Genomic DNA, 12,209 nt, shown 5'->3' with positions numbered 1-12,209 from the left:
ATATTTTTTTAACCATAACCATTATGTACTTTTATTTCCTCATTTGTAAAATGAGGATAATAATAATCCTTACTTTGTATACTTGTTTTGAGAATTAAATGAATTAGTATTTGTAAAGCACTTAAAACCATTCTTGGGAGATGATGAGCAGTGTATAGGTATTTATTGGTATAAATTTAATTGTTGCAATTATTTACTTTGTAAGTCTGAAATTTTATGGTGATTTTTAGGCATAGGTGTTCTTCACAGTTGTTTTGGACACTGTGTGGGTCCATTCTTTTTGTTTGTTTGTTTTTTGAGTTAGGGTCTCACTTTGTAGTTCAGACTGACCTGGAACTCCCTATGTAGTCCAGGCTGGCCTTGAACTCATGATCCTCCTAACTCAGCCTCCTGAGTGCTGGGATTACTTATAGGCAATTGAAGTGACATGACGTTTGGACAATATTTTTAATTTCTTTGTAAAGGTACCATTCATTGTACATATATATATTATTTTTAAATCACATAGGAAATATGCTATAAAAAATGCATGATCTACCTGAGATAATTTCCTTGACATAGGAACATATATAATTCTGTGAGTCTTGGCTTTGCTTTGTGGGGTGTTCTTGGAGTATCTTGTGACTGGGACCTGCTAGGGTCACTGGCATTTTGCTTAGCTGTAAATTATAAACAGATGGAACTTTACCACTCCTTGCCGTTTTTTTGCTTCTTACTTGGCAAATGTTTTAAAAAAGGCCTCAAAGGAAAGGGGTGAGTGAGTTTTAAGTCCTAGAATTTTAAACTTTTTCTTCAGAGGATTTATTTGGCATATTTACTTGGAGGAATTGTAGTCTTTCATTTTGCCTTTTGGTGATTTTTTATAAATGTGTTTGCCATGGGTGAATGAAAAGAAAGTAATTAAGTCATGTTCTATATTCTTTTAAATCTTCCTAATTAGAGAAATATTTTGATCAATGTACATTGACTGGAGGTTTTTTTTTTTTTTTTGTGCTGGCACTGGGGTTTGAGCTCAGCCTTGTACTTGTACTCAACCACTTGAGCCACATGGCCAGCTCAACTGGAGGCAATGTGGGCTGGTTTGTTAGAGCATTGCTGTAGAATTTCACCACGTTAGAGCTTATTACATTATATACTTATTAGAAATATGTCCCTATTTTATCCTTTTCCTCCTGACTGCATCGCTTTTTTCTCATAGAAATGGCATCCAGCTTAAATGTTAATTAGGGTGGTCTGTCGTAAGCAGTGTCCTATCTTAAATCTATATTGATAGCATAGATTTAGTATTACTGTACATTTGCATTTATTGTATTCAATGAGATTTTGCAAAACTATTAACTTTTCCCTATCTTATTGCTCACCTGTGTTCTAGGTTTGGGCTGTTAATTAAGCTAGCTTGTACTGTTGTGGCTTCCTTCACTCTCTGCTGGCTGCCATTCTTTACAGAAAGGGAACAAACCCTGCAGGTTCTAAGAAGACTGTTTCCAGTTGATCGTGGATTATTTGAGGCATGTTTAAAAGCTTTCTTGTCATTCTTTTCTGTTATTATACTTCCCTGTAGCCTTTGGGGAGTTCATGTAGAAGACGCATAAGGCATAGGAACTTCAGCTGCTTTTCTCCTGCAATCATTCCTTGACAGTTGCTTAATTCAGTATGGAACTTCTAGCTCAGCTGGCATTTCCTAATACATTATGTGAATAGGAAATATCAGATTCATAATTCAGTTCTACATTTTTCTAGTGAAATAGGGTCCACCATGAAAGATAACATGAGAACTTGTAGCTGCAAAGTTAATAGCTCTGTTAGTTTTTGGCTTATATTCCCTTCAGTTTGAGGAAATTATTTGTTTAAACGAAGGATCTCATAATTCTTTATGAGATGTATAACCTTCATCCCTAGTAATTTTTAATGAGAACCTTTGATTTCATATAACACTACTTTAATCACACCTGTTAAACTTTTATTACATGAATAATTTAGATTTGGTAATTAAATTGAGCAAACCTTTTTTTTGTGAAACAAAAAGACCTTTTAATAAAGTTAGACAGAGACAACATATTTATAGATAATTTACTTTTGAAAAACATTTCTTTTTGGCAGTACTAGGGCTTGAACTCAGGAAGGCTTCACTCTTGGTAGGCAGGCACTCTACCACCTTAAAAAAATTAGAAAAGCATGAATATCTTTCTAATTTTTGAATATAAATGTCAATGCAATGTCTTTCAATGAATTTATAGGTGGATGAATCCAGTGTTTGGGAGATTAAGGGAGGAGTTTGTGTGATTGTGTTGATGGGGATAGCATGCTGCTATTGATGATAGTATTATATAATATATATTATATGATATGTGATATATATTATCATATGTATATGATAATAGTATTGTTGTCATTATTCCTACTAGGAGCCAGGCCCTCCCAGGCAATTTTATTTGATCTTTACAGCAGCTTGAAGTTAGTTGTTATTCTTGCTTTACAGATTAGACAATTGAGGTCAGAGATTTATATAACTTGTATGTAGCAGAATTGTGATTTGAACTTGTGAAACTGTACTCCTAACCTCTTCTCTAAAACCTATATAAAGAAAAGTTTAATTCTCCATGAAAGCTGCCTGGTTATTTGCCATACCTTCCTTTTCAGAAATGGTATTTATCATGATAATTATAAAAATGGGTATCAGGCATGTTTGATACTATTGCCAGTCTCTTTGATTCACTTGTTGGTCTCAAAAGCTGAAGAGCTTCTCTTTGATCTGGCAGAGGAAAGTGAGGTGGTACAGCTGTCAGTGATAGTTACTTTCCTGGTGTCATGCCTACACAGCTGTGAGTCAAGCAGCTGTGTAGAGGATGGGGTTTACGAGCAGGAGAGCTGTGGTTACAAATTAATTTTAAAAGTGATCCTCGCACAACTGGTAGTGTTTTTAAACTTGTGGATTTATTAGCAGTTAGCTCTTGTCATTGCTAGTACCTAGTAGATTACTCTAAATAAATTCAGGTGTATAATAAAATGGACCAAAAGTAATACTTGTTTTATAACTTAGGGGGAGAAGATTTCTTATAAAAATTTCCAAAGGAATAACTTCAGTATTTGAGGATAGTGTACCCCTCTTTGAAAAATATTAAGTTTTTCTTGAGAATGTCTAGATTAATGTTTGATTAATGGTTTAAATCAGCTCCCATTAAAAAAAAAAAGATGAACAATGCTTGAGTGTGGGTATATGTTTATTGATTGAAGAGTTTAACCTACTTTGTTACAAATGTGAATGAAAGTTTCATATGTCTAAAATTTTATTTCCTTAGAGATTTATGGGTTGTACTCCATGGGGTTTAATACTTCTTTGAGTTATACCAAAATGTAAAACTAACAAATCTCTTTTAAGGATAAAGTAGCCAATATTTGGTGCAGCTTCAGTGTTGTCCTCAAGATTAAGGACATTTTGCCACGTCACATCCAGTTAATAGTCAGGTAATAGACACAGTTTATATATAATTTTATAAGCTACTCTCCACAATTATTAAGTAACTTGTCATTTATCTGGTATCATTAGGGAATAGGATGTTGCTCATTAGTGAATTTTTCACTTAAACCTATACTTCTGAACAATTTTCTTTTTTTTTTTTTTTTTTTTTTGGTGGTACTGGGTATGGAACTCATGACCTCACACAGACTAGGCAGACACTCTACTACTGAGTTATACTCCCAACCTGATAAAACTCTTACGTGAAAGTTTTTCTATATATATATTTTTTTAAATCTAATTTTCTCTTAAGTAGAAAGTACACTGAGCATGATTTAGTATTATCTTGGAGAGTCATAATTTTATAGACATGTATCAGCCAAGGTAAACCAGAGAAGTAGAACAAGTTGTAGACTGTTGTGTTTGTGAACTTATTACAAGGAACGGTCTTATGTAGTTGTTGGGGCTGGCTAAGCAAACCACAAGTTCATAAGGTAGGCAGTCAGGAGGCAACAACTAGGGGGAGGAAGTGTGATTGAGCCCCAGCTGCTATTAGGAAAGGCCTAAGCTCTCTTTTAAAGGGCTTCCAACTGATTAAGTCAGCCCCCAGAACAATCCCCCCACCGTCCTTGATTGACTAAAAAGTCAACTAAAATGGAGCATTACATTTGTGACATGTCTTCACAGCAGCACCTAGTGTTTGAATAACTGCGAGATAAGTGCTACTTCACTCTTGTCCTCCAGCTCCAGTGAGAATACTGCTCATATCCCACCCAAATAGGAAGAGAATTACCATGTTAGGTTATATACTTTTGTGTGTGTGTGTAGGGGGCGGTGAGGTACCGGGGTTTGAATGGAAGGGTTTGAACTCAGGGCTTTTGCACTTGTTAGGCAGATGCTCTACCACTTGAGCCACTTGTCTAGCCCTTTGTACTTATTTTCAGAGCTTTCAGGGCTATTTGCCACGATCCTCCGTGGCTCCAAACTACTCTGTATGTTGGGTGTCTCTGTGCTGTCTAGTGCTTTTTCCTTCCCACTCATCAGCCATCACTAAGAGAAGCTCTAGCAGTTCTTGTTCCCCTCATAACTTGTTCTTTCTGATTTACCATGGGCTTAAAAATCAGATAGTCAGTTTTTGTGAAATAAGGGCCAGAAGGATTCTTTTTGGAGTAAAGTTTATGAATGAGTTAAAAAATATTTTAGTGTCTTTTTATGCCTGGTTATGTGTTCTTATTTTGAGTGTTGTTAAATGACCTCCAACTATATATCTTGTATCTTTCTGTACCTGATATCAAATACCAAGCAGTATTTAGTATTATCATGTTTTATTTTGTGTTGTATCATATAATCATATATAAAAGTGTACATGTATTTTAATGTGTGGATTTTGTTTAAAGGTTATTTGGTTTTGAATTTAAGCTTAACAAATAAAAATAAGTTTTAATTTGAAATCAACTTAAGTTGATAAATAATGTGATCCTTATATTTTAGAAAATATCTTAGGTAGATTTGTACCTCTGCAAAGAAAAAACATTTTATTTTTATTAATTTTTTAGCTTTTGTTTTACATTTTTGAGCTTGCTTCCTGCATGTATAAAATTAACACTTCAGCCCTCTCCCAAAGGATTCAAATTTACTCTGGTAAGTTTATAATTATTTTAGATACTTAATTCTTGCTATAACTGATCTTTTAAAAGTATTGATTGATAATAATTACCTTACTTTGAACAAGGTTTACTAGGTTGGGAAATAAGACATTCATTTATTTGGCAAGCATTTGTTTGAGTGTTTCCTATACTTAGATGCTGTGTGTGCATGAGACTGAGCAATCAGAAACTTTGAAATTACTTCAGCAACTGTTTGTGTTTTGTATTGGCTAATGAGGTAGTACAAAGTAGAATGCCGTGGCGAGAACTGTGCTTAAATAATTATGCTATGAAGCAGATGGTATTGAGTTCTCCCAGATACTTTGATAGTGTGGGAAAAGAGGTATTGGAGGAAGATTTTATTTATTTATTTTTTCTTCTTTTTTATTTATTTATTTATTTTTATTGTTTTATTATTCATATGTACATACAAGGCTTGGGTCATTTCTCCCTCCTGCCCCCACCCCCTCCCTTACCACCCACTCCACCCCCTCCCTCTCCCGCCTACCCCCTCAATACCCAGCAGAAACTATTTTGCCCTTATCTCTAATTTTGTTGAAGAGAGAATATAAGCAATAATAGGAAGGAACAAGGGTTTTTGCTGGTTGAGATAAGGATAGCCAAACAGGGAGTTGACTCACATTAATTTCCTGTGCATGTGTGTTACCTTCTAGGTTAATTCTTTTTGATCTAACCTTTTCTCTAGTTCCTGGTCCCCTTTTCCTTTTGGCCTCAGTTGCTTTTAAGGTATCTGCTTTAGTTTCTCTGCGTTAAGGGCAACAAATGCTAGCTAAGTTTTTAGGTGTCTTACCTATCCTCACCCCTCCCTTGTGTGCTCTCGCTTTTATCATGTGCTGAAAGTCCAATCCCCTTGTTGTGTTTGCCCTTGATCTAATGTCCGCATATGAGGGAGAACATATGATTTTTGGTCTTTTGGGCCAGGCTAACCTCACTCAGAATGATGTTCTTGGAGGAAGATTTTAGACAGCTGCAAGTCAGATTTGAGCCAAATCTTGAAAGCTGAGCAAGATTTGGAACAGGAGGTTCTAGCAGAAGAGAAATTCAACACAAAGAAGAGGAGCTTGAGAGGACAAGGAAATGTCTAGGAACAACTATTACACAGTAAAATTTGTGTGACTTTTGTGTGTGTGTGTGTGTGTGTGTGTGTGTGTGTGTGTAGGATAGAAGAGACCCTGAAATGTAAACTATTACACAGTAAAATTTGTGTGACTTTTGTGTGTGTGTGTGTGTGTGTGTGTGTGTGTGTGTGTGTGTGTGTATAGGATAGGAGAGACCCTGAAATGTAAAGGTCAAAAACAACGAACCATATTCCAGAAGACTGAATGTTTGGTTGAAAGATTAGGAATTTGATCTGAGTACAAGAGATGTGAAGAAAGTTATGGGGAAGGGATAGATCTTTGTTTTAGGAAAATGATGTGGCAGTTTGTAGATGGATTGGGTATATTGCCTGTAGTTTAGGGTTTTTATGAGTGGGCTTATCAATTCCTCCTGGTTGTATTTCTATAGTATTTAAAATGTTATTCTTGTATACATTAGTCTTTGAAATGACGTTTAAAAATACCCTTTAAAGTATCAAGAACATTCAGTTTATGAAAACAGCAAATCCTAGTATTTATTTATAAGAGGACATCATTTTATAAATTAGAGCTTCAATTCTGGGACTGCTGCATAGATACACTGTATTCTAAAAACAAGTCATTGCAGAATATAACAGTGAAAAATTCCAAAAGTGCATTTCAGTACCACAATGCAAAAAGGATATCTTCTATATTCCTGTTTCCTTTGTTATGCCTCCCTGCCCCCACTCCGAGACAGGATCTTTGCTATGTAGTCCAAGCTGGCTTCAAACTCCCTACCTCCTGCCTTAGCCTCTCAAGTGCTGGGATGGCAGATATACACCACTATACCCAGCTTCTTCTTTTTCTTTTCTTTTTTTTTTGAAGTACTGGGATTTGAACTCAGGGCTTTGCACTTGCTAGGCAGGCACTTTACCCTTGAGCCATGCCTCCAGCCCCCAGATTCTTTTTTATTATCATTTTATTGATGGTTTTTGTTGTTTTATTCTGTGAGTGAACTTATATTAAGTTATCTACTACTAATATCCTGGAGGTTGTTTAGAATAAGACTGATACAGTTAGTAATGCTGATGTATATTTAATAGGCCTAACTTGAAATATAGTCAAATTTCTAACTATCTTTTTTTTTTTTTCAGGAAATAGCATGGTAAATAAATGTATATTTCAAAGATAATGGAATAGAACTTTAGAGTTTGAGTACCTATAACAGTGTTAGAGATGATTACTTTTAGGGCCATAAGCCAGAAAGAAACCATTTTTCTCAATTTCTTAATTTTACTCTATTTGCTATATTTTCGTACAAGCGATTGTGTTTAAACAGTGATTTTTTAAATTGATATTGGTTTGAATTCTAGCTGTATACTTCTGAGAGCTTTAACAACATATCCAATTATAATTATTTTGAATGTATTTTCTGTTCAGTCAAGTTTAGTTGAATTATATTTCAGTATAAATCTATAATTAAGGTAATTGATAGGATGAATAATAATATATCTGTAGCAGCAGAATGATTTATATTTAATTTATTCAGGCAGTATTTTTTGAGTGTCCTCTACTGTGTCAGGTCCTCTTCTGGGTATTGACATATAAATGAACAACAGACATCCCTGTACTCTCTCTTGGGACCTTGTGTGCTAGTGGCAGGAGATGGATAAGAAACAAAATCCATTAACAAGAAAATACCTGGGAATGAGTGCTAGGAAGAAAACAGTGTTATATGAAAAGAAAGCTTATGGGTGGGGTTAGAGGATGCTATTAAATTAAATTAATTAATTTTTGAGACTAGGTTAGGTCTTAACATTGTAAAGGCTATTCCTAAACTCTTGGCTCAGGTAATACTCAGCCTCCAGAGTAGCTGGTACTATAGGTGTGTGCGCCTTAGATTGGGTAAGGGAAGCCTTTCCAGAGAAGTAACATTTAAGCCAAGAAATGAGTGACCAACCAGAAGAAGCCAATCACAAGACTTGGGTCTTGACTATCATTGATAAAATAAAAAACTTCCTTAATACAAGAACACATTTGGCTTTCTCGAGTCATAAAGGAACAGGTATTAAGTGGCTGGTATGAAGTAAGTGAGGGAGACTAGAAGTGATGAATTGGAAGACGAAGACAGGAACTAGATCTTACGAGAGTTTGGATTTTTATTGTAAGTGCAGTGGGAAGCTAGTTGAGATTGTAAACAGGTGGCTGTTGGGAGAATAGACTGTAAGGTGCAAGAGCTTTACCAATTGGGAGGTGACCACGGTAGTTCAGGAGAAAGACAGATGTGGTTTGGGCTATTCTCACCACCCTTAGTAGAGGCTAGTGGAGAGAAGTGAATGGATGTTGTACTTAGGAATTGTCATTGATAGGATTTGCTGATGGATTAGATATTCAGGGTGTATAAGAGTAATTCGAGTTTTTTGCTTGAGTGATTAGATAAAATGTTCATAAACAAATGTCTAACATGCGGAATATAACCTTTGGAAAGTAGAGCTAAGTAATTTATGTAAAACCCCAAATAGCAGATGAACTTATTAAACATTTAATATATTTTATTGAAGTACACATTTTAAAAACACTACAATAGATTTTTTTTACCAGTTTTAGATTTTGATCTTTTTGTCTTTCATACGTTTTAATTAGTTTAGTCAGATTCCAAGGGAAGGTGAAGGTGTGATTGTTTAATATTACATATTTAGCAAGCTTTGTTTATTAATCACTGAGTCTCGGTGAAATTGTTTTAGACAGTTATGTATAGCTTAATAAACATTGTTTTTTAAAAAACATGTACATTTAAAAATCATGCTAAATATTATGCATATTAGTTCTGTGTTTCTATTTTCCTTTTAGATTGATAATAGCAGTGATAAACATTCATTTGAAATGCTTTTTATTTAGATTTATAACTCAGTTGATTTATTTTGCATATTGTCACATCTCATTTTCCTCTTTTTCTTAAAGGTTATCTGTGCACTGTCATTTTTTTTATTTTCTTTCCAAGTACATGAAAAGTCCATTCTTTTGGTATCATTGTAAGTAGAAATCTTTGAAGTTTTTATTATTATGTGTTTATTATGTATGTGAATTTATAATTTACATATGTGTTACTTTAGTGTAAAATAAAACTACATGAATATTTTTGCATGTAATTATTCTAGTCATATTTTTCTGAATGATGATCCTTTAGATGTTACTTCTTTATAAAATATATTTTAAGCTAAAGCGACTAACAGAACTATTACTAATATACTTCTCATTTCTTTTTGTTTCTTAATAGTTTCTCAGTGCTAGTAAAAAGATGTCCTCTAAAGAGGCTTTCCTTAGATTGGAGCCTGTTTTTCATTTTGCCTTTTTTGGTACATTCACTTCCACATTTTCTTGGCAGCCTTATTCTACATTTATCTCAGCAGAGTCTCTCCTATGTTGCCCCCTTTGTGCCCCCCGCCATGTTCTTTATAGCCTTTAGATGAAGATTTTTTTATCCCCACTGGCAAACCTTAACTAGATTACTTGATTTCAAGAGCATTAAATTTTTTCCCAATCTTCAAAGAAAGGACTGGGTGACGATAAGAGGCATATTATCCTAAATATTAAAATAGTACTTATCCAGAACACTTTGGTAACACTCAAATCCTCCACTAGGTCAATCCCAGCTGGTCACTACTATATCCCTCACTCTGTTGGTGAGGTTCTTTGGAAGATACATGCACAGAATAACTAATGATGGATAGAAGGAAGTATTGCATTTATTAGGTGGAGCTTTGGACTGAAAGCAGCTGGGCTGGCCTATGTGGACAATGTCTTGCTCTGAACCCAGTAGTCTCCTATCACTACAGACTGGGGGGATGTGTCACTCCCCAAAGCCTGCACCTGAGTTACATGTTCCAAATCATGTGGGACCTTGTAGGTAATATTAGGAACTTGGGCTTTAATTCTGAATTTGAGCCAGGCATGGCTTCAAACAAGGTGAAGGGGGAAGATGACAGAAGAGGCTGAGGATGTAGGGATTTTGTTGCTTGAGTATGAATTTTAAAGTACCTTGAGGGTAAGGGCTGAGTTATATTCATCTTTGTATTCTTTTCAGAGTACTTATGTGTAATAGATTTTTGATCTGTGCTTTGGGTTTAGTACCTAAATATCAAAGAAACGGGAAAGAATTAAGTCCCAGAAAAATCATTATTTATCGAGCATTTACTGTGTTCTTGATAATGAATCCATATGATGTAGAATATGTTCAAGCAGTGAAATGGGAAGTCCTCTAATATTATCTTCTTAGTGTAATAGTTTTTAATCAGTTCATAATCCCATGACTTAAGTCCTATATGCTAGTTGACATGAAAAAAATCATCCTTTTATGAAAGAGGGAGAATGCTCAAACTTTTAAAAGCAGTTTTAAAAACAAGGAGAAAAAATTTTTAAAAATAAGAGCCAGATAAAAAAATTTTAATTCCTTTAAATTTTTGTGATGGCACTGGGGTTTAAACTCAGGGCTTCCTGCTTGCAAAGAAGGTGCTCTCCCTCTTGAGCCCCTCCTCCAGTCCATTTTGCTCTGGTTATTTTGGAGGTGAGGTCTTGTGGACTATTTGCCTAGGGCTAGCCTCAAACCTCCATCCTCAGTTTCCCAAGTAACTAGGATTACAGGTGTAAGCCACCAGCACCTGACTAAAATTTTTTTATTGTTAAAAAAAATACTACATATTTGCTGAGCGTTCTTTCAACTACTTAATGCAAGGTATTATTATTATGCCTGTGTGCACATAAGAAAACAGATTAATCATTGGTTCAAGGTCACATAGTAATTGGCAGAAACAGGACTAGAACTCAGAGCTTCTGACTAGTTCCCTTCTCCTTGAGCATTGACAGTTGAATCCAGAAGGTATTTGATCAGAGGTTGTGATAAGGCGATCACAGATTTTTGGAGTTATGACCCTAAACAGCTATTTGATAAGCCAGTAACTCTCTTTATTGGCCTTGTGATTCCTGTGTCTATACTATTACCTTTTTCATGTAGCCTCTTTTAGTCTGCCATTATCAACATGTTTCCATTTATAACTCATCTCTGTTGTCCTTTCTTCATTTTTATAACAATTTTAGTTTTTTAACTTAGTTGAGTAATATGTAACATGGAGGATCATAAAATAGAAGTTTGAAAACAACTATCCTGGGAATCTATATTTACCAAATAGGATGAAATTTATAAGCTGGGTATGATGGTGCATAACTGTAATACCAGCACTTGGAAAGCTGAGGCAGGAAGATCACAAGTTCAGGACCAGCCTGGGCTACATAGGGAAGCCCTGTCTCAAAAAGCTTTGTTTCTCTCAGTGTTCAGATCAGCTTTATCTGATCCTCTTTTTAAGGTACTGTCTGTATGATAGAAACACATGAATAGTGTAATGCAGCAGCATTTTGGAAATTATTTTGTGGTGTCGATACCTTCTGTCTAGACTTAATTTGAATTGTTATAAAAAATGAGTCACTAGTCCAATATGGAGAACTGGCATTTTTCTTTTAAACTATCCTTAAAAACCAGACAAATAAAGCATGTTTATATTTTTCATAAGTACTAGTTGAACTTACTGTCTATAATATTAAAATACTTTTTCTTTGTCATTTTAGACCAGTCTGCTTAGTTTTAAATGAAATACCTTTTATGTCTACTTGGTTTTTACTTGTGTCAACATTTAGGTGAGTCAAATCAAATTTTCATATAATATTTTCAGTATGAGTTTTATAAACTCATTTAAAACTTTTTGCAAACTGATTATCGTTTGAATTGATGATTCTGTTTTGATGTTTTCTCTGTTTTCCTTTACAGCATGCTACCTCTTCTATTAAAGGATGAACTCCTAATGCCTTCGGTTGTAACAGTGATGGCATTTTTTATAGCTTGTGCAAGTTTCTTTCCAGTATTTGAAAAGACTTCAGAAGAAGAACTGCAGTTGAAATCATTTTCCATTTCTGTAAGGAAATATCTTCCATGTTTTACCTTTCTTCCCAAAATTATACAATATTTGGTAAGTTGTA

The 12,209-nt window shown here is 34.7% G+C and overlaps 1 protein-coding gene across 3 annotated transcripts in view; it reads left to right on the top strand.

Annotated features, from left to right (window-relative positions):
• Alg6 (ALG6 alpha-1,3-glucosyltransferase) overlaps window positions 1-12,209 on the top strand; it is a 64,008-nt gene that overhangs the window by 38,024 nt on the left and 13,775 nt on the right. For 2 of the 3 annotated variants that reach the window (XM_074079889.1, XM_074079890.1), the window contains 7 exons: window positions 568-753; window positions 1,373-1,508; window positions 3,380-3,465; window positions 5,014-5,098; window positions 9,144-9,214; window positions 11,802-11,870; window positions 12,001-12,199. In XM_074079889.1, the coding sequence (XP_073935990.1) occupies window positions 568-753; window positions 1,373-1,508; window positions 3,380-3,465; window positions 5,014-5,098; window positions 9,144-9,214; window positions 11,802-11,870; window positions 12,001-12,199 (832 nt within the window). The remainder of the gene's footprint in view (window positions 1-567; window positions 754-1,372; window positions 1,509-3,379; window positions 3,466-5,013; window positions 5,099-9,143; window positions 9,215-11,801; window positions 11,871-12,000; window positions 12,200-12,209) is intronic. The other variant, XM_074079891.1, reaches the window with a different exon arrangement.

Source organism: Castor canadensis, chromosome 7 (assembly GCF_047511655.1).
Source record: "Castor canadensis chromosome 7, mCasCan1.hap1v2, whole genome shotgun sequence".
NCBI classification, from domain to species: domain Eukaryota; kingdom Metazoa; phylum Chordata; class Mammalia; order Rodentia; family Castoridae; genus Castor; species Castor canadensis.
The sequence above is the reverse complement of the archived record's forward strand: the minus strand, read 5'-3'. Positions and strand labels throughout refer to the sequence as shown.